The following is a 21,892-nucleotide window of genomic DNA, read 5'->3' on the forward strand; positions in this document are numbered from 1 at the left end:
TCATTCATTAGCACGTTTTGACTTTTCTTCTTTTTTTTTTAGGATGGAGTCACAAATGCATGCAAAGTGGAATTAACTTCGTAGGCTTCTTGGACCCTAGCACCGTAAATGAGAAGACAACGCACTTTACCGGCTACTGTTGACTACTTGACCAAAGCTATGCTCACTATGCAGGATAAGAGATCCAAACTTCTTTCATACAATTGCTAGTAATAAGTAGTTTGTTACTTTCATACCAAAGCTATGCTCACCATGTTTATGATTAATTTGCTTTGTTGCGTCATATACACAGCTACCATCACGTCCTACTCGATCGATATCTGCCACGAGGAGAGCTGGATCCTTATTTTTGATTCACAACAGGGGCCATTGTCACTGATCAATCTTGTCATTAAAGCCATCATCAATACACAAGTAAAGCAAATAATTTTATAGTATAATTTCACATAGGGAAGCCAAATACATCCTAAATCAGCCACAGGGCAATGATCATCGAGGGTTCAATGTAATGCATTACACCCACGCCTACACCGGCGATGACTTTAGCGGCCAAATGGTTCGTTTGTAACCATTTCATATTAAGATATGCATGTATCTTTCATTTCAACCTTGCTATTTTGTGTCTCGTATTACCTAACTTGTCTAATATCAATGTTCTTGTGTCTCATATTTTTATAGAATGTTGAGTTGGGTACTTCGGAGTTATTTTTATCTAAGCTAATAGCATTCAAGAGCAACTAGCTGGATTCCTTGTGGACTACGATATGAAGTCAGGTTCTGAGTACAGCGTAATCTAGGGTAATGAATAGCTCGTATTGGTCTTATAAAATATTGTAATCACTACTGCAGATTGATTTTCATTGCCGGCACTAAACCTTTTTTAACCGCCAATTTAGGCGCCGGTGATGAAATATCGGCGGTGAAAATATCTATTTTCACCGCCGGTTTTTGAACCAGCGGTGAAAATAGGTTATCACCGCCGGTCCGTAATACGAGCCGGCAGTGAAAGTGGGGTTATCACCAGCGGTCTGTAACACAGGCCAGCGGTGAAAATAGGATTACGGGCCGGCGGTGATAACACTTTACAGAGGGTCAATTATTCCACAATTAAACCGCATTTTAATGATTTAATATAATTTTTAGAAGCAATGTCTACAATATATCTACCGGTAGCAAATTCGCATCAAGCATTACAAGTGGTGCATTGCAGATATGATGACAGAAGCGATATAACCAGCTGGAAACCAGAAAATTTTCCCAAAGTATAATTCAACAAAAAACAGTAATGGTTCTAAACAGCCCTGTGCATTTCTATCTTTCAGGTAAGAGTACATATTGTGTTGTAGCAATGGCCCATAAATCAGCTTTTAGCAGTACAACAGTCCTAAGGCAAAGAGACCTTCCCAACACTTACACGCTGCGGCCTGTATTTGAATCAAACCTAGGAGGAAGGTTTCCGCTAACGATGGGCTCTATCTGCAAAAAAAAACAAACAAACTAGTATAAGGAAAATATTTCCATGAAAAAAGTGAATAAACACATGGTACTAGCTGTATGTGGAATGGTGGAGTTGCCGTACTGCCATTCTACTTCATTGGGCCTATATTGTATCAGCATGCAATACAGCTTATCAAACATCTGAGCAGCAGAAACTATGCCATGCTTTAGCAATAATGGTGAGCTGTCGACAATATTAAGTACCTCATCATCAATAAGCTGAACACACGGCTTTATCTTCTCATCCTTCAGGTCCTTCGCACCCATGACTTGCTATCCTCATCAACCAAGTAAGCTGATTGTTGGCTATGGTGTGTGTCGTGGGAAGACAAATCATCATACCGTACGACGTCATTGTGATACGTTTCCTCAAGCACCCCAGAATCAACGTATAGCTCCACGGGAAGGGGAGCACTACTGATACGACTGAACTCTGCAGTTGCCTCCTTTTCCTTGCCAATCAAGTCCTCTCCACCTTGATGCATTTCCTCGAACATGACTGACGCCATCAACGAGACCTGCTTGCACTGCATCTGCTCGCCAGTCCACTGAGCTAACTGCTGCAACAAGCCATGTGAATCGAATCCATACTGCACTTCCTCATCCCAGACTACATCTAGAGGAGACATTTCATCGAACATTGGGTGGGCAACGTCCTCAGGCACCACTGAAGCAAAAGATAAATCACGAGCGTGAGGAACCTAGGGAGGGGAAGGGGCCGGCGGTGCGCCGGGCGATGGGGAGGCGGCGCGCCGGACTCGAGGCACCTCCGGCGGGGTGGCGCAGAGGCCTGGGCGGGTGGATGGTCGCGGTCGGGCGGCGCGATCCGGACGGAGGTTGGGAGAGGCCGCGTTGGGACGGAGGTTGGGGAAGGAAGCCGGCGGCAGTCGGGGAAGGGGACCAGAGGTGCGCCAGGAGGAGCGAAGGCCTGGGCGGGCGACGGTCGCGGCGTGGTCGCGACGGAGGTCGGGAGCGACCGCGTCGGCTCGGGACGGAGGTCAGGGAAGGCGCGGCGCAGAGGCCGGTCGGGCCTTTTATCCACAAGGCTTATATGAAAATATAAGTCTCTCATAACTTATATAAAAATATGTAATTTTCTCATATCTTTTATAAAAATATATAGTTATATTTATTCCTTGATATTATATTTCTAGACTGGGAATTACTATAAAAAAAGCTCAGTACAAAATAAAAAATTATATAAGTCTGATTGAGGCAGCATTTTCACCACCGGCCCATGGTTGGAGCCGGCAATGAAAATGTATTATCACCACCGGCTCGTGGTTAGGACCGGCGGTGATAATCCTTTCCATTTCACTGCCGGTCCTAGCCACGGGCAGGCGGTGATTATCATTTTCACCGTCGGATTCATTTGGAACCGCTGGTGAAAATATTTCACCACCGGTGTTTACAAAATCGGCGGTGAAAATAGCGGTGGTAAAAATACTTTCTGTAGTAGTGAATATATTTAGTGCATAGACTTGTGGCACGTATTTGATGTATGGACTCGAGACTCGTGCTTTGAGCTTCGATGTATGGACTCTTTGTTTGAATTTGGATGTATAAACTCTTTGCTTGAGTTATGTTGGTATTATTATATATGTTGTCAAAATGATGTAATATTAATATATAAATACTTATCACGAACCGGCGGTAAAGTCATGACCATCACCGTCGGTTCAAGACGCGGCGGTGATGGTCCATCCTATCATCGCCGACTCTAATTCAACAAGTCCTCCGAACTGGTGGTAATGTTTTTTCAGAACCGGCGGTGATGGAGGTGCTAGAGCAGTGAGTGGTTATATGGCCTTCTTTATCTTCGGGTCTGGAGTCAAAAATAATATGTTTGCATTCTCTTTTTTTTTTCGTGACATGCCATGAACTCGCGAAGGAAACACCATTTCTGAAACGGATTCGTCATTTGAGACCCCATCATAGGAGAGCAGCGGGGACTGGCCAAGCTTCCCTATACACTAGAACGCGGCAGTGCTGACTCTTTGCCACGGGTGGCAGCTGCGTCCACCTCGATCTATTCCTTGCGGCCTTCATGGCCATTTACTACATGAAACAAAGTGTGTGGCGGCAAGAATAAAGAACTCACGTGCCCTCGGTGGTAACCAAGCACCAGCTTGCCTAGTTCTTCACTGAATATTCATCGCTAGTTCGCTACTAGAACAAGTTAGAGTTGGAAGTCTCCAATCATCTCTGATGAGCCTAGTTCAACATTTGCCAATGTAAAAAAAGCCGCAAGATCACAAGTTGTAGTTGTAGCAAGATGGAGCACATATAACAGCTATGGCATCAGATTTTGGATAGATTGCAAACCGCCGATGGCTTGGTGAGACGAGGCCTGCTGCATCTAGCTTAGGGATCTGTCCATAGAATTCATTGAACACCTACTGACCTCCTGTGTCCTTGCGAGGCAAGTTTGGTGTTCTTTGTTCGGGCGCATCGGCATCCAAATGTGTCGCCATAGCTGGATGATATGGTGTTCTGTCATTAGTGGCGCGCTGAGTTAATAATTGTGTCTTCAAATAAAGGAGCCACACGAGTGTGTCCTAATTGTTTTACGATAAACCATGAGGAGGCGTGGTTTGTGTGCATCGCAAGGTATGCCAAGGGCTGTCCCAGTTGGGTTTCCTTTGGTTGCCCTCTCAATCTTGTTCATGGCATGAATGTAACTTGAAACTAGGTGTGTGTGCACAATAATGTACCTAGCCATTTTGCCACCTTTTCTTCTTAATACAGTGGAATAAAGTTCCCTGCACGTCGGATGGAGAAAAAAAGAACAATTGTGTGTATGCTGCAGCCTCACAAGTCACATGTGCTGTGTTGTTGCCTTGGTCCAACACATATATACTCCTTCCGTCTCAAATTATTAGTCATTTTGGCTTTTCTAGATACATAGTTTTTCTATATATTTATATATATATGAATAGGTGTATAACAAAGTCTATGAATCTAGAAAGGTTAAAATGACTAATAATTTAGGCGGACGGAGTATAAATTATTATATTTACTACATACCACGGAGTAATTAAATTATATGAAGACAGGGATCCTTTGGAAAACACAGGGATAAAGTTAAGCACAGGTGGCATTGAAGTATGGGGTCTGGGAAATTGGGCAAGTTAAAAAGAAATACAAAATCCAATATCTGAATAGCAAGTGTTCATGTTCGGCCTGCTCAAAAGCTATACATCCACTAACGCTGTCATAGGTGAAGCCAAGTGTCACCATACGGATGTATCTGTCTCGTGGATGATCTTTTGGCAACGCCAACTTACTATTACCCCAGTGATGGGAACCATAACTAGTCTGTCGTCACCCCACTGATGGCAACCATAACTTGTTCTGTCGAGGACCGTGGATGGGAGCCTAGCCACAGCACGGGAGCCAACTCCATTCCAATTTCTGAGAATGGAGCCACTCCATTGTACGTTGGTAAGCAGAACGAAATCGCTCCATTTTTTATTTAGTTGGAGAGTGCGATAGAGTAGAACCATTCCATTCTGTGTTTGGTTGGAGAACCAGGTGAGTGTGGTTACCTCCTTCTTTCTTGAGGTGAGTTTGTCCCCATATTTCAGAGAATGCAGATTTTCGGATTGAATTTTAACTGTCAATACAACATACTTTACAATACAATACAAGATGAAAATAAATGATTGATTTCCTGATTTCCTGATTTCCCTTGCAATTGCAAGGGACCGGCGGGCGGGGGCAGCGCTCGAGGGGCCGGCTGCGCAGGGGGCAGGCGGGCGGGGGGGGGGGGGGGCGCTCGGGGGGCCGGCCGCGCGGGGCCAGCGGGCGGGGGGGCGGCGGCGCGGGGCGCAGGGGGCTGCGTTTGAATCACCACGTTTCTTATCTTGTAATAAATATTCTCAACAATTATTGGCAAGGTGATTCATCTCTATTAGTTTGCTCAGTGACCCCTTTGGAGATGATCGCTTGATGAACACTAAAGTAGTGTGAAGTAGTGTTGGGCCTGCATAGATTAGTCGATGATGAACGGAAAATCACAATTCACTAATCGTGTGTCTTTGCTATGCATTGGGCGTTTTCCGCAATAATATCTATGTGTCGGGAAAATGTGCACAATTGATAATTTCTTGGAGTGTTCATGTTTAATCGATCATGAAGTTGTTTTATCTTACACTACCACAGAGTCATTTTCACCACCAGCCATAAACCTGTTTAGGCAACAGCAGTGAAAACTCAGCGGTGATAATACCTATTTTCACCGCCAGTTTTGAAACCGGCGGTAAAAATATGTTATATCAATGCTGAAGAAAAAGCCATAATGGCATGAAGCAGGAGCGCTACAAAACTATATACTTCCCAGTAAAGTGTGGCCAAAACTATCTCAGCAAACAAGGAACTGAAGAACACAACCGCAGTGATAATGTCAGCATGTGAGGCACTCTCTCCATACCTGCAGGGAGAAAAAGATATTTCCATTTAGAAAACAAAACAGTTTAATAGAAAAGACAAACTAAATATGGACTAATCTGTCAATGATCATGTATTCACAGACAAAATAGATGTTTAAACTTCCAACTACCATCAAGGAATGTATTCGCAGGCATCACAAATGCAACCGTATCATTACAAAATCATGAAAAACTTACGCTGCACATAGCTGATGTTGCAAACACGAGGAGAAGAATCAGAATGATAACAAATGCAGGATCATCCCTAGCCCACTGGTTCTTTTTTTCTAGGAAATCTGAACATTGTGGAAAGGGCATCAATATATATACAAAGAAATCGTTTCTGGGCTAGATGCTCAGCCAAGCGCTCACTATGGCGCCAGTCAAATGACTCAACAAGTGGATTTACACAGCGCAAATCGTTTCTGGACTTAGCTAGCAGCAGTGCAGCACAGACCTGGATTTTAGCAGAAAGAGGGAGAGGAGCAGGCTGGCGGCGCGTCGTGGCGTCGCGGCAACAGGCTGGTAGCGCGGGGCGGCCGCCCGTCGGGTGCGGCCGGCGGCTCGTTGGGGCATGCAGCAGGTCGGCGGCGCAGGGCCACGTGTCTGGCGCGACCGTCGGGGCTTCGGGGGAGGGGAGTGTGTTGGGGCCGTCGAGGCCTCGGGGCAGCAGCCTGGGGGTCTCGATGCGGGTGCGCGTCGGGCAGCCGGCGGTCCGAGACGATAATGTTCGGGCAGCAGCCGGTAGAGAGCGAAATTGAAGCGTGGAGAGGTTAAGGTTTGGATGGTCGGAGCTTCTATGTGCGAGACTTCCACCGCCGGTCATGTGAACGCTCGGGTGGTGATAATCATTTTCACTAACGATAGTGAAATCAGTCTCTCTCCCCCTTTCTCCGCCGGCCCCCGGCATCCTCATCGGCCACCGCCGCAGTGGAAGTACTTCCACACATATACCACCACCGGTACATCCTCCTCTTCTCTTTCCTCGTCCCTTCTGCGCCGGCCAGGCCTCTTCCCCGCCACTGGCAGCAGCCTTCCCTTCCTCCCCTTCGCGGCTGCGCGACATCCCATTCCCCATGTCCCCCACGCTGTAACCCAAAACTACGGACACAACCCTATGTGCCAACGGATTGCTTCCCCAACTGGCCATGGAAAGAATGCATAGATCCTCGCTTCGACCTTGTTATTTTTCAGCGCTCAAGAGTTCAAATAACCTATTATTATGATTAGAAACACACTTATTTTGAATTTATGAGGCCCCATAGTGCTTCATTCAAAAAAAGAATCAAAATATTTACAGGGAGGGGGGGCATGGCCCCCCTTTGGCCTACATGCAGCTCCATTTGTGGCAGATAGACCTCCACTGCCGGATTGTGGCCACTCTGCTTGCAGAGCAACTACCAACTACGTATTCTATAATCCTATATATATATATAAATAACTGTTTGCCTCCCATTGCCTCGTTTGAGCCCTATACGGTGTTTGTGCTTTTATATATATATATATATATATATATATATATATATATATATATATATACTCAAGACACAGTAGTACTATATGTTTATATATGAACCGCTTCTAGTGTCTGGTGCACAAACTGGTACTCTATTTGAGTTTGTTTGTGCTATATATAGGGGAATTGCTGTTTGGATGACTATTATTTGTTATACCGTGAAATGTGTTGTTTAAGTCCGCGGTGGCATTCTTTTACTCGGTCAATAGGGACTGATGGTGATAATAGTTTTTACCACCTATCCGTAATTAGATCCGGTAGTGAAAATGATTACCACCGCGGGATCATTTATATAGCCGGCAGTGAATTAACTTTTAATTTTGCAGCTTCTAAACATATACCAAAGAACTTCAAATAATTAGTTAAGTTTCATAAATAAATTTGGAGATTTTTATTTTTGACATATAATGTGATTTGAACTTCAAATACTACCACGCTATGCTAAACGTGATTTGAATTGCACGGTTGGTGCTATGGCCATCCATCCATCTCCGAAGGCAGAAGGCCGGAGCATAGCGGAGTGTTGGGTGGGGCTCGACTTGCATTGCAGTCCTAGCCCTGTGTGTGTCCTCCGACAGGGTGTGGTTGGCTAGCGATGTCCGCGGCCTCCAATAACGTGGACAAGCACCATGTGCATCCCCAACAGGATGGAGTTGGCTCACAGCACCTGCTTGGAGAAGCACGGAATGGGGAACGGTGGGTGATGCGTCTGGCTGCCTGGCGGCGGCTTTGAGACCGAGACGAGCTTTGGATCATCTCTTTGGCCTCCAAGGTAAAGTGAGGCAATGTTTCCCTAAACCTCGATCTAATATAGCGAAGAATTGTTTGGAGAATTGGATTGAATTTTGCATAGATTTAGGGTGTGTTTGGTTGGGTTTTCCAACCAGCTTTTGCTTTTGCAAAAGCTAAAAGCCAACCAAAGGGTTTAAACGCCCTATGTGCTTTTGCCCAAAAGTAGTTTTCACCGTAGTACAAAAAGTTTTATTTGAGGAATTTAGTAATATCATGACCAAGAGGTTTGAGAGGTCTATGATGGGCAACTTGAAGTTCTTTTTTGGATTTCAAGTCAAGCAAACGAAGAAAGAGACTTTCATATGTCAAACCAAGTATGTGAAGGATATGTTCAAGAAGTTTGACATGACCGATGTCAAGCCCATCAAGATACCCATGCCATTAAATGGTCATCTTGATCTCAATGAAGAAGGGAAGTCAGTTGATCAAAAAGTATATCGCTCCATGATTGGCTCTCTTCTTTATCTCTATGCATCTAGTGTGCATGTGTGCAAGATTTCAAGCCAATTCTAAGAAATGTCATCTAATGGCTGTTAAGAGAATTTGAGATATTTAGTACACACTCCTAACCTTGGCTTGTGATATCCCAAAGGCTCCACTTTCGATCTATTTGGCTATTCCGATTCGGATTATGCCGGTTGCAAGGTAGATAGAAAGAGTATAATGGGGACTTGTCAATTCCTTGGAAGATCCCTAGTGTCTTGGAGCTTGAAGAAATAGAATCTGGTTGTTTTATCCACCGCGGAAGCGGAATACGTTGCAGCGGGTGCTTGTTATGCCCAACTTTTATGGATGAAGACCCGGCTTTTTGTGAGCTCCTTAACGGAGACGTAGTTTCATTAGTCGGAGTGAACTTTACGAACAAATATCTTGTGTCTTGCGCTTATTGCATTTATTTAGTTCTTATTGACCTAGAATTTATTTTGTGCCAATCTACGTACTTAAGTTGTTGTGCTTGCAAAGATCATCTGTAGAAGTCTCCTAGTATCATTGCGCAACTTTTAATTCAGCCAGGTTTTACTGTTTCAAGTTTAGTTTTGAATTTCTTATAAGAATATTTCTTTTGTCGGAAGTTCCGATTCAGTATCGGAAGTTCCGACCCATCGGAACTTCCTCCACAGGGTCCGAAGTTCCGATAGGTTTAACCGCTGCGAAGTTTTTTAAGAAATTTTTAGATACGTCTATTCATACCCCTCTAGGCATCACCAAGATTCTTTCACCAACCCTAACTTCTTTTCTACTATGTTTCTCGGTGCTGCCCATCCCTACTAATCCCCAACCCCCCCCCCCCCCCCAATTCACTAGTGCGGGTCACTCGTACACACACACACACATTTCTGCTCCATGTCCCACTGAAAAGCAACTTCCCTGATCTCTATGAAATATGTAATGAAATATTTTTGTTGCCACTTGTCCATAAAAGTACCATTTAACCATCGGATGGTATTGCCTATAATTTTCATCTATGATCAATCCGTCGGCATATATTACCAGACCCGCTTTTCCACGCATACGCTCACGGTCCATTTGCGCTCTAAATTTTTACTCAACTGCCCGCTGGTTAGGCTGATATCTAAAAATGCCAAACCCAAGCTTCCTTTCTACTATGTCCTTGGTGCCACCCCTCCCTCCTAATCTTCCCCAAACCGCAGGCGCAGGGTCGATCGTACACACGCGCACGCACGCTATAGTAGATTTGTGGCACCCATGCTGATGTTATTGACATTGAGGATCTTGTGCATTTCATCAATGAATAGAATCTTATTTTTTTTATCATGCCCAAACCTTAGGATCACGTTCTTGATGCGCTCCTCGAACATGCCTAGTAACTTGATCCTTGTTGCCATCACTATAGTTAAGCTTCACACTGCGTGCTACAGATATCACAGTAGGGACATTTACGACCAAAATGCGCCATGAAATTCCTTCCGCGATGATCGTCTTGCTATCTTGGACGTGCCAACAAGGATGGCATTGTTCTTGATTCCTCTATAGAGGATGTAGATGACGATTTGATCTTAGTTCCAGGCGATCACCTAGTTTATTTTATGTACCATAGTTGTGATCACACTGGTTGGATTGGTGTTGGGGATGAACGTCACATCCTGGTTACCGTTAGAGGAAGTCGCGGGCCACATGAGATCTTGGAGGATGAGTGGCAGGTGATTTCATTCTGGATCCCAGGCAACGATTACCTGTAGTTCATTTGCTACTAGGTGACCACCGTGCACAATGCAATATCTTCATATGGGGTCGCTCTCCATGGTGGTTAAAGTCAATGAACATAATTACTTTTTACCTAGTTCTCTAAGAATCATCTTAGTGTAACACACACACACATGCATGCCTAGAGACACATGCCCACTCACGCGCGCGCGCTCACACACACACGAAAACACGCACACATGTGGTCAGTCTATGGGTTCGTGAGGCTATGGTGCGTCAAAAATGGAAGCATCCTGGATTGTGGTGCCATGGTGCTAGTACTCACTAGTAGAAACGGTTTATTGATGATCACATTCTGGAAACGTGGCTCAAACATGCATCCTTCTTGATGTACTTGTACCCCTCATCAAAGATTGTGGCACCCATGGAGCGGATGCGGTCGAGAGCGAACGCTTGCCTCATTAGATTGGTGGCACCCATGCTAACATTGCTGACATTGAGGACCCTGTGCATGAGTGCATCTCATCAGTGAAGAGGATCACGTTGTTATTCATGCCCGGCATCCAGGATCACATTCTTGATGTGCTCCTCGAACATGCCCTGTAATGTGGTCCTTCTTTCCATCACTATAGGGTTAAGCTTCAAAATGCATGCTATAGAGAGCACAACATGCAGGGAGATTCCACACCACAATTTCACTGTGAAACTCCCTCAGCGATGGCCCTCTTCCTATCCTAGATGCGCCAACAAGGATGGCATTAGTCTCGATGTCATGATGCCTGTAATTGATTCTTTTTTTGCTCCAGGCGATCATCTAGTTTATTTTGTTGACCATAGTCATGATGTCATGATCACCCTAGTGGGGTTGGCGTTGGAGCTCATTGTCGCATCCGGGCTGCACATAAAGGACAGTCGCGACCCACATGAGATCTTAGAGGGTGAGTGGTAGGTGATTTGATTCCAGAACCTAGGCGGCGATCACCTCTTGCCCATTTTCTACTAAGCTACCACCATGATGATGAGATACTGTTAGATGGATAGCTCGCCACGGTGGTTAAAGTCCTTGTGCCATGTATGTCTACCCGATTCTCTCAATCGAAGAATCATGTTCTGTAACACACACACACACACATGTGGTCACTCTATGGATTTGTCAAGCAATGGTGCGTGAACAATGGAAGCATCATCGATTGTGGTGCCATGGTGCTCTTCGTTTCTCTTCCTTAGGCCCTGTAGAATGCTAGAACTAACTATATTAGACTCGGATTCTTGATGATCACATTCTGGAGCCATAGGTATAGCATGCATCCTTCTCAATATATGCATCTCTCACAGTCAATAATATAGTGATGGACCGAGAAAAATAATTCGCAAATGTATTGAAGATAGATAGCAGCCAACACATGTAATATATTAAAAAAAATAAATTAGCAAGATTTCTCCATCAAGATAACAAATAGAAGGACCTGCCAATAATGTCAAAGACGGATGAAAAATATATATAGTACAAAGTGCGTGCCTAACTTCGCTTTAAGCAGTAAACAAAGACAGATGATGGCAGAGTCCAAGAGACAAATGGTGGCCCTCAATTTGAGTTTTAGTAGCAAGTCTTTGCCAGAGCCAGATTAACAACTCTCTGATTGGCACTTGTATATCGCACTTGTGTGGTCAAGATGGCCCTCGTTTTAGTACTCCATACCCGTACAGTTGCTCAAAATTAATCCTCAGCTCCCTAATGACTCATCTTTACATCTTCCAAGCCAAATGTATCACTTTCAGGTATATTGTCTTGCTACATCGTCACTCTCTTCAGTAACATTCTCCCTTGTACTTTGCATAAGCATCCTTGTGGTCCTTTGAAATATATAGTTAGCCTGATGATCTAATTTATAGTTATCCTGATCATGAATTCCAAATATATTGTCTCGTATATCTACTCATTGGTGAACACTGGTAAGGATCTAATTCCTCAATACATATCTTCTTTGCAATTTTGGTACACTTAGCAAAGATGAAGTAAGCGCCACCTTAGTGATGTGTAGGGGTTCAAGTTAAAGCTAACAAAGCATCTTTAGCAACAATTCACCATAACTTCATGAATATAGCTTTTTTAGGTTGTCCTTGATTTATAGCTTTTGAATCTGTGTTTTATAGTCCTCATTTCAGTTTGTCAAAAACATTATTCAGGTACAATTTTCTATACGAACTGAAAGAGTTATGCCTAGATTTTTCCTTTTGTACCCAATTCATTAAAATTCAGTTTTCGACCAAACAAAAGAAGGTACTTTTGAAGAGGTTGAGTATTATGAATGAGCTAGCACAGAAAACATTTGTTAGCTCATCTCGTGGTAGGCAGAACAGATGCCCACGCATTGTTATATGTCTCGAAACTAGCTGTTTCTAAACTAGAAAGGAGCAAGCCATCTTGGACTTCAACGTTGCAACTTCAGACAAACATAACATATATTCAGTGCTCGAAAGTGAGGAACACCATTCAGTTTCTAAGCTCATCCCTGATTGTGAAAGGAGCATTTTTTTTCCTTGTTCATGATTTATGGAGCATGAAGGTACTGTCTTATGAGAAAAATCAGAAAGATTTGTGGTGGTGTTACTAGTTTGCTATCCTTCTGAAAGACTACTAGGCCCTGCAGTGTCATGCAATCTTCCATGCCTCTGCTTTCCTCTGTTTTCCTGATTCTTCTCTGTTTTCCTGCCTCTTCTGTATTTGCAGCAAAATACCAAATCAAGGATTGACAATTCGACTCCAAAAATGCTCCATTTATTATTGCTGAAAACACTAGTGGAAATATGAAGAAGGCGAACAGAGAACCTTAACTAGCCTGTCTAGACAGAGACTTGACCACAAAACCGAGAATGGCCCAAGTGGGGGAACGGAGCTCGATCATTACTTTTGAGTTAACATAGGCCCAACTTGATTTAGTCAACTTTATTAACCAAATTGTATGTATTATGGGCAACTTCCACTTGGACAACTCAGGTTACTAATGCATGAGATTGAGTTTTTGCATCTATTGACTCCGGTGTACCTGATATTCCATCAACAAATATTTGTGTTCTTTTTTTTTTTTGCTCAAGTTAGTAATGCACGAGCGTGTCTTTCTCAAGGAGCTTGGCTGCTATTTTATCTACCAGTAAAATAATTACTATATTTACTGCCATAATTATAAAAGAAAAAACAAACACCAGCTCATGTTGGACACTGAAGCAAAAGGTATAGTTTTCTTGAGGCCCATGCGTACACATAAAGACTGGGAGTGCAACAAAGAAATGTAAGCCTTCTGATCAGTTAGCTAGCTAGCATCACAACAAGTCTTTGCTAAATCAGTAACATTCCGAGAGTCTCTGACTGGCACATGCGTTGATCCATGTCTGGTCTAATTCTCATGAGCACAAGCTAATATATCCTTGATCACACCAATGGATACACTCGTTCAACCGTATATGCTGATGTTTCTTCCTCTTTCTTTCCCCTACCATCCTCCTGGTGTACCTCAGGTTTATTCTGCTCTTTGTCGTCTTTTGCGCTTTCCACCGGGTTCACCTCGCTACATGGTTCGATCATAGTCTCCTTGCTTTTAGCCCACAGCACACTGTAAAGTCCTCCAATAAGAAGGATTGCGCCCAAAATGCTGGAGAAAAGTAAAAGGACAGCAAGAAGATTACCCACAGTTCCGAATGCATTCATCATGAACAGTCGATGCAATTGTTCTCCTCTGTTAGTAAAAATATTTCCTAGATTACCTTCCAAGTTGAACAATTTCCCCTAGGAAGAATGAGGAGCAGAATATTGTCAAGACGGAGCAGAGGGGAAACCACATAGCGAGAAAGACCGGGCCTTTCATCTCCATGCACCATACTTGGAGGTAGCTGCATACCCCAGCAACTACAAATCCCTGAGCCATCGATTTGATCCACCCAAGAAGCAAGAAGAACAGCCCGTTAATTTCCTTATTTATTTCAAGTTATTGTCAAAGGTTAGTGTCACGACCCAAAACTATTTAACATGATAAAAAATTTAACAACATCATCATGAGCATCATCCAAGCATAATGGAGCATCATGTGCATGTAATTGTTTGAGATAATTGAATTTCTTGCTTTGATTAAGAGAGGGTTGTAAATAAAGTATAAATTTTGCTAAGTAACTATGCTCCCAAAAACTTTATTCACATACTAGATTTCAAATGGTGAATTTTGGATATTTTTTCGAAAATTTTTTATGTTTAACCCGAGCCATAAAATTCTTGGAAAAATTGATAACTGCTGTTTTGTTTGCATTTTTGTGGGCGACCCTTAATGGATTTTTGAGTTCTTGTTGTTGTATTGTGTTCTTGGTGATTTAATCTTGCTCTAGTAAAATTTTGGTAATTTTTGGTGCTCGTGAAGTACAAGATTTTTAATTTAGGATTTGAATTGCCGATTTTCTTTATTCCTCACCACCCGGGCCCACCCGTCAGCCCCTCTTCCCCCGCGTGACGCGTTCCGGCGTCACCGGTTGGCCAGCCGCGGCGGCGTTGCCACACCGTCAGCCAGCGTGGCCGCGGGGTGACGCCACCCCGGCGCCCGCGCCCCTTCTTCCCCTCCTCTGTCTCCCTGGGGCACATTTCTCTCCCTCCCCGCGAAAACCCTAGCACGCTCGACCCGCCACCGCTTCTTTCTCCTCCCGTCCGCCACCATGATTTGTTGCCGCCGGCGAACCTCCACCTGATTCTGCGCATGCATAGCATCCCCTACTCCTCCACGCTCGGCCCCAGCCCTCCACCGCCACCCTCCTCCTTCGCAGCCGCTCCCCGACACGCGCCCCCGCCCGCCGCTGCCTTGCGCCGCCCGTCCGTGCCGCGGGTGAGCACCCCCGATGCATCAAGCCCCTCCTACGCGCTCCGCTTCCACCCGTTTGCACCTGTGGCCGTGCCCCGTTCGCCAGCCGCCGCGCGTTCGCGTCGCGCGAGCAGCGTCGTGGGCGCGCTCTGGCACGCCCCCATGGCGACTCAAGGCCAGCAGCCAGCCTTGACTCCGCCCAGCCCGGTCTAACCTCCTGGGCCCACCTGTCGGCGCCTGGGAGCGCCAGATCCGCGTGGCCCTTGCTGTTTTCAGCGTTTATTCTTTTATTTAATTAGGCTGTGAATTTGTAAATTGCATAATAAATTGTGTAGGCCTCTAAAAATTGTGAAACTTGATTTATTTTATTTCTAGGTGATAAATATGTTTAGAAAAATGGTTGTTGTGCATGTTAATATTCTGTACACTTAGTTAGGATTTATTTGTGCCAAAGTGAATGAATTGCTTAATAATTGTTAGGATGCTCTAAAAATATCAAATTAAATCCTATTGGAATCCTGGTGAAATTTTATATCTATGAGTACAATTTGTGAATGATTTTATGCTGTTTAATAGGATTTTAGAGTGTTAAATGATTTTCTGCCTGCAAGCTTGTCTAAATTATAACTTTTGCTTAAAAGGTGATAAAATGTCCAAACTACTTCTGTTAGATTTTTCTTCATGTATAGTTACCCTGTTAATTTCCTGAGAATTTATGGAAATGTTTAACTTGTCTTTTAAGATTTAACTTGTTTAAAGTAGGTGAAAATTGTGGAATTCATAAATAATTCTAATGAAATAATTTTATTGAAAATCCAAATCTCATGAGTTCTTTATGATTGTCTCTGTATGAAAACATTAAATATTGATTTATGCTTTCTATATGAGTTATTTTGAGCAATCCTCGTTTTGATGCTTATATTTGCGAACGTAATCGGCGAGCTCCTTATCTAGTGTTCGCGTGCTTCCTTGTTAAATGTGATACTCATTCTTCATTTCATCATATCATTTTCATATCATCAACATCATGCTAATGCATATATTCTATTCATGCATTATAGTGACCGAAACGCCGGAGAACGAGCCCGTTGAGCCCGCTGAGATCGTCGAAACGAAGCCGGGAGTTGAATTTGTTGTCGAGCCGGAAGATAACCAAGGCAAGCAGCTAAGCATGATTCCTTGACCCATTTAATTTGATTGGATTTAGTTATCTCACTCGGGTATATATATGTTTATGCTAAATATTATCTATTGCATCGTCGATCCTATTTTATACCTCGACCTACCTTGCTTTTATATACCCATGTCTTGACACTTGTAGTTAGTAACTAATCAATTTGATAAATGCTTAGCCATGCTTAGAATTAACCTGTAACTTGGGAGAAAATTGTTGGGAATAGGATCACTTGCACAATACACAACTTTTACCTTGCTTGCAATTGTCCAGGTTTGGGATGTTGAAAGTTTGTATCGGTCTAGTTGGAAAAGAAATGGTTTCATGGTTTGGGCGGAATGTAGGGCCTCGAGAAAGGAGTCTCGTAGGCATAGTCCGCTTAAATCGATTAAGGACCGTCCGTGGATGATCTCGGTTTTGAGCATGTTATCGTACTACCGCATATACAATCATGATATGGATGAGCCGATTACCTTCTAAGTATTAATCTTTGATGCACGGTCCTAGATGCGTGGCTATAGGGCTTTGTAGAGAGGCTTAGGGGTGTCCCCGGTGGACCTAGGTAACTCTCCGCGCAAGTTAGGCGTGATGTTCAACGGTTGAGACTTGTCAGAAAAGGTTGATGCGAGTACCCCCTTTCTCAACGTGATCGGTTGGGTGAGTCGCATGGTCTTTGTGTCGTATGGGTAAAGAAGTACACCCTTGCAAGGTTAGCTAATCAATTTGAATTGCCGCGCTCTAGGTTACGAGCAAGCTCAATATCCAATGAATTCTTCGTAGAAGTATCATTTTTGTTCGGATTTGGTCCATGACTCCTCTTGATACTTAATTGTTTTGTAATTCGATTAACTAAAACTTGAGGTGGTTTGGGCAAGATAATTAAAATGCTAGGAAGCTAGGTGTTGGATTAAAAAGCTCATGGTTATGCAAATTACTTAACCCTAAAGCCTTATCTTGTGAGCTTTCATTTGCATAATCCTTGATTATTAATTAATTTGCGTAAGTCTTACGAGTACCTTTGTACTCATGTTGCTTTGTTAACTAAGTTGTAGGTGAGCCGGAGGTTGTTTTTGGCCACTTCTATCCCGCCGACCCCGGTGCTGGCGAGGAGTAGGTCGATGCGGTCTCGATGGTGTCCTTGAGCAAGACCCCATCAATTTATCGTTAATTAGTTATCCGCTGCGAACTCGTTCTTTTGAGGATGGCATGTTCAACCTTTAATTTGGTAAACTATATCATGTTCTAATGTTAAGTAGTGAGCCCGAGATTTGTATTTTATTGTTGAACCTTAAATTTCGGATTTGAACCTATCCTTTGTTGAACTTATAAGGTTTAGTGTAACTTTTATTGCTTAAAATTTGCTCTTTGTGGTCCACCGACGATATATGAGATTGTAAACGGTATGTGTGTATGTATAATCTTGGGCATATGGTGGAGCATATACCGGGACTACCGGATTTGACATTATTTTTGGCGAATGACGAGTCGGACATTTAAGACTTAGATGTGGTTTAACACGTGGCACGCTCTTGGTGTGAGCGCATGTTAGCTCTCATCTTAATGTTAATTACCGGCGGTTCGCTTAAAATGATGTTAAATTGGGCGGTTCTCGCAATTAGCCCTTTTTTAGATGAAGAAAGTACAATGAACTATTTTAGCGGGAACAATTAATTGAAGGAAAAGGCGGTCCTTATTACCGTGTATAAAACGGCGAGCAAGCGGAAGTCTAGCCCAAGCTTCCACCTTGAGATGTCCCTCTCAGCCACGGTTGCCACGACGAACAACTGCACTGTGCTGAAAACGGATTGTGTTACAGTCACAAGCATCTTGTTCGGGTACTCCTTCAACAGGGCAGCCTGAAGATACAATGGATGAATACATCATTAAGTATTTAAGTTTGTAATGCAGAATAACTTGGTTGCTTTCAATTGCATCAATGCAACCACCAATAATCTAATGCATGGACTGACGACCATGAACAGACCTGCAAGGTGATCCACAGAGACCATATCATGTCACCAAGGATCTTGAGGAATGTCCCTTTGATCCACGTCAACCGCCCTGGAGGAGCTGAGGGAGTTTGACCACTGTGGAAGGCATGGTGATGGTTGATAGGGCTCAATGCCGGCCCAGCGAAGAAGGCGATGAGGAGAACTCCTGCGAGGCAGAGCGCTACACCGGTTACCTTGGCTATTCCGTATGCGCTTTTCATGTTTACCACCTCCATCCTGCAATTGGCAAACATGAATTTGCTACTAAAAAGTCGCACCAACTTGAATTGTATGTTTTGTATCAATAGGTCCTATAGTAGTAGTAGTGTACCTTAACAGCAAGGCTAAGCAGAAAATGGTGACAGGTTTGGAATTGCTAATTGCCGATTGCACAGTCGCTGATGTGAACCTCAGTGCTAAATTCAAGAGATTTATGGCGCATGTGTTTCTGCAAATGAACAAACGTTTATTTACAATATACCACCCAAATCAAAAGGAATGATCGTTCCACAACATATCGCTTTGTTGCATTGATTAAAATAGAAACACTAGTACACAAACTAGTACATATATACATGTACCATCTTTGCAGAGGAAAATGGTTAATATGAGCCTGAAGATGGTAGAACAGCATGATAGCCTACCCGATCAAGGCGCATATGAAAAGCTTCAAGAGCAAACCAGAAGACATAGAGCACCAGCTTTTCCTGCGAATTAAACAAAGAAAATTCAGCCTGCATTAGGATCTGAGACCCAGGTGACAGTAATGTCATTAATCGGTTACCTTTCACGAAGAATCGCAATAGGCAGCAGCAAGACTGTTGCAGCTGCCTGGCAGTAGAAGGTGAAGACGAAGGTGTTAAACCCCTGGTTGAAGGCCGCCTTGAGGATGACGAACATGCCGGTGTAGATGAGTTGTATGATGATTGCTACTACGTAAGGCTTCTTGGCGTCCATCTCGTAGATGTTCTTGTGGGGGGAAATGATGGAGAATGGAGGGAGGGAGGTATATATGTGGGAATCAAGAGAAGAGGGAGGTGAAGAAAGCAGAGAGAGTAGCCAGCAGTGCTGGAGACCGTCGATGCTGGCTGGTTACCTGGAAAAGGAGCTACTGTAGAAATAGGGAACTCTTAATCAGGGCAGTGAGATGCTGCCGGCCAGTGTATAAAAAGAAACTCTAGGACTTAAGTTTTTGTACACTAGCACATATATACACACAAACATTTAAAACAAACAAACAAACAAACACACACACACACACACACCCACGAGATATTGAACATAGATGAACGAGTAATGCAGGTGAAATTTGTGTACAGTATATCCCAATTCCCAATGCTTTCTTGACAAATGCACAAAAGGTGAAAGGCAAAAGAATAGCGGAGTCGAGTCAACTCTGTACTGATCGGATCATCATCAGGATCTCAAAAATGTATTCTATTCTGAATTGATGGTGTGAATGCAATCAAGTTTCCACCACCCGACCATTCAAAAATGCTCATTTTTTATGGTTTATACAAAATTATGTACTCCATCGCTAAACAATAATTGATATTTTAAGTTGTGTTCATTTCATTAAGTTTGTTGGGTACGAATATGATACAAATAGACTTTATTTTGCAGGAATACAAATAGACTTATTTTAAGTAGTTTCACATAAATATTTTTTCCATTTTTTATAAAATCTTACGTAAAAAAGCATTAGCCAAACTTGTGTGTTCTAAGACCAGGTCCATATCCAAAATGTCACTTATGAATAAGAAGTTGGGTGGTCAACTTGGGCCAGGAAATTAAAGTAGGCATCTCTCAGAGAGCATAGTTTATCCAACGTTACTGCAACTATACTTTTATATTTATTTGTTGTTTTGATGAGGAACGTACGAGAGATGCGCCTTAGTACGTTGAGCAGTAAACAAAAATATTCCCGTGAAGTGCAAGAAAGAAAACCTCGGCCCTCTGTTTCTAACTGAGTAACTAGTACTTGATTATAGCCTTGAACTCATATGATTGGTCAAGATGTTTACTCATCATGTGCATACTCAAGTCCTAAGATTTATAAGGAGAGAGGAGGAGGAGTTTCATAGAATAAGAGAAGTTTCATTTCTACGACACTTCTCTAATTTGGTTACCAAATTCTCAATTTGATAACTATGCACTAAGACTATTAGCCTCAGTTGGGGAGGGTCATAAGCCGGAGAGCTCACCTGATAACCGTTTTGATCATCGTCTCTCCCTGATATTATCCTGATGCCACTGTTGACCCGTCGAACTCTCGTACTACGGCACCTCATCTGAGATCATTAGTACGGTGGCTCATCATAGTTCGTCGCCACAAATCAGAGCTTGCATTGCACCTCCACGTGATCGGCTGGTTCGGTCAAACAGCCTGATCAAGTATCAAAAAAAAAACAGCCGTGATTGATCTGTTGCCTGCCATGTGTTTCCTGCTTCTAGGATGTGCGCCAGGCAGTTTCGTCAACCTACATCTTCTCTTCATTAAAAAAAAAGGATTAAGGATTCAGGCTTGAAGGACAAAAAAAAAATCTCGACACTGCCACCAGCAACATACCAGGCCTTTTTCCTCACTCTGATTAGCATACCAGTTGTATTCTAATCCTACATAATAACTTTGTTTTCTAATTGCCTAGTTGTCGTTTTCTTCAACTTTGCACTATTGCCGTTCCTAGCTATATGAATAGATCGAAGATGCCCTCGCTAGCTCAGTCAACAAGAACTAACACCAAGCTTGAACAGAACATACATACATGTAATATATATATGTTACTGATTGGCACTTGTGTGTGTCATTTAGAAAGATGTTCCTGTCAGGGACAAGTTCTTTGGCCGGAAGTGCCAACGCGGGAAGGAGCCCAAGGCTCGAGCTAGTAGCTAGAGATAGATTTGTTTTCAGATAATTATTTAAGAAGTAGGAGTTGGAGTCGGAATAGGAGTTTGAACCGGTTAGGATTAGGGGTGTGTTTGGATGCGGACATATATATGCCGGCGGCTTTTAAAGAGGCCGGCAGATTATTATAAGGGCAAGCAAGAATTAAGTAGACGAGCTTTTCTTAGAGCCTCCTGCGTGAGGGCGGGATCTCATCTGCTACCCTGCTAATCCTGCCATCCGATCAGCAAGTAATACAGGCATAGCAGTTCCTCAATTTAATACTCCCTAATGATTAAGCCTGACAATCTTTCAAGCTCCCTAATGATTGAGCTTGACCATTTCCAAGCTTAATTTTATAATGTTATGTATGTACTCCCTCCGTCCTGAAATATATAAGATATTGAAGAGTTTAAATTTTGTATCTAAATATAAGTCATTCTACGGTATTTTGGAAACTAATTAGTCCCGGCCAGCTATAAAATTAGAAAAATGGCAACCAAACAAAACATTAAATAGGGGTATATACGTTATTTTTTCATCTTCTTAATCTATCATGAAAATCCTAATGAAAATACTAGGAAGCTCTGTATTAAAGGATGGA

General features: G+C 43.1%; 1 protein-coding gene and 1 long non-coding RNA gene across 2 annotated transcripts; both read right to left on the reverse strand.

Annotated features, from left to right (window-relative positions):
* Positions 1–1,177: 1,177 nt before the first annotated feature.
* On the reverse strand, positions 1,178–2,526 carry LOC112882200. Its single transcript, XR_003226621.1, has 2 exons — positions 1,702–2,526; positions 1,178–1,476 (listed from the first exon to the last, which is right to left on the reverse strand). It is a non-coding gene; the product is annotated as an uncharacterized LOC112882200 (long non-coding RNA).
* Positions 2,527–13,589: 11,063 nt separating this feature from the next.
* LOC112882624 (WAT1-related protein At5g64700-like) lies at positions 13,590–19,468 on the reverse strand. Its single transcript, XM_025947715.1, has 7 exons — positions 19,189–19,468; positions 19,049–19,111; positions 18,736–18,852; positions 18,398–18,641; positions 18,111–18,269; positions 14,164–14,315; positions 13,590–14,051 (listed from the first exon to the last, which is right to left on the reverse strand). Exons 1-7 carry the CDS (start codon positions 19,359–19,361, stop codon positions 13,832–13,834), a joined length of 1,128 nt encoding a protein of 375 aa, XP_025803500.1. The 5' UTR covers positions 19,362–19,468; the 3' UTR covers positions 13,590–13,831.
* Positions 19,469–21,892: the final 2,424 nt, after the last annotated feature.

The sequence above is a fragment of the Panicum hallii genome, chromosome 2 (genome assembly GCF_002211085.1).
Source record: "Panicum hallii strain FIL2 chromosome 2, PHallii_v3.1, whole genome shotgun sequence".
Lineage (NCBI taxonomy): Eukaryota > Viridiplantae > Streptophyta > Magnoliopsida > Poales > Poaceae > Panicum > Panicum hallii.

What these genes read in the sequence shown, in the direction of transcription:
- LOC112882624 (XM_025947715.1), bottom strand. Translation starts at nt 19,361, where the DNA reads ATGGACGCCAAGAAGCCTTACGTAGTAGCAATCATCATACAACTCATC. An exon ending in TGCTTAGCCTTGCTGTTAAG is followed by an intron (nt 18,642 to 18,735) that starts GTACACTACTAC and finishes TGCCAATTGCAG; the next exon opens with GATGGAGGTGGTAAACATGA. An exon ending in CTCTGTGGATCACCTTGCAG is followed by an intron (nt 18,270 to 18,397) that starts GTCTGTTCATGG and finishes TTGTATCTTCAG; the next exon opens with GCTGCCCTGTTGAAGGAGTA.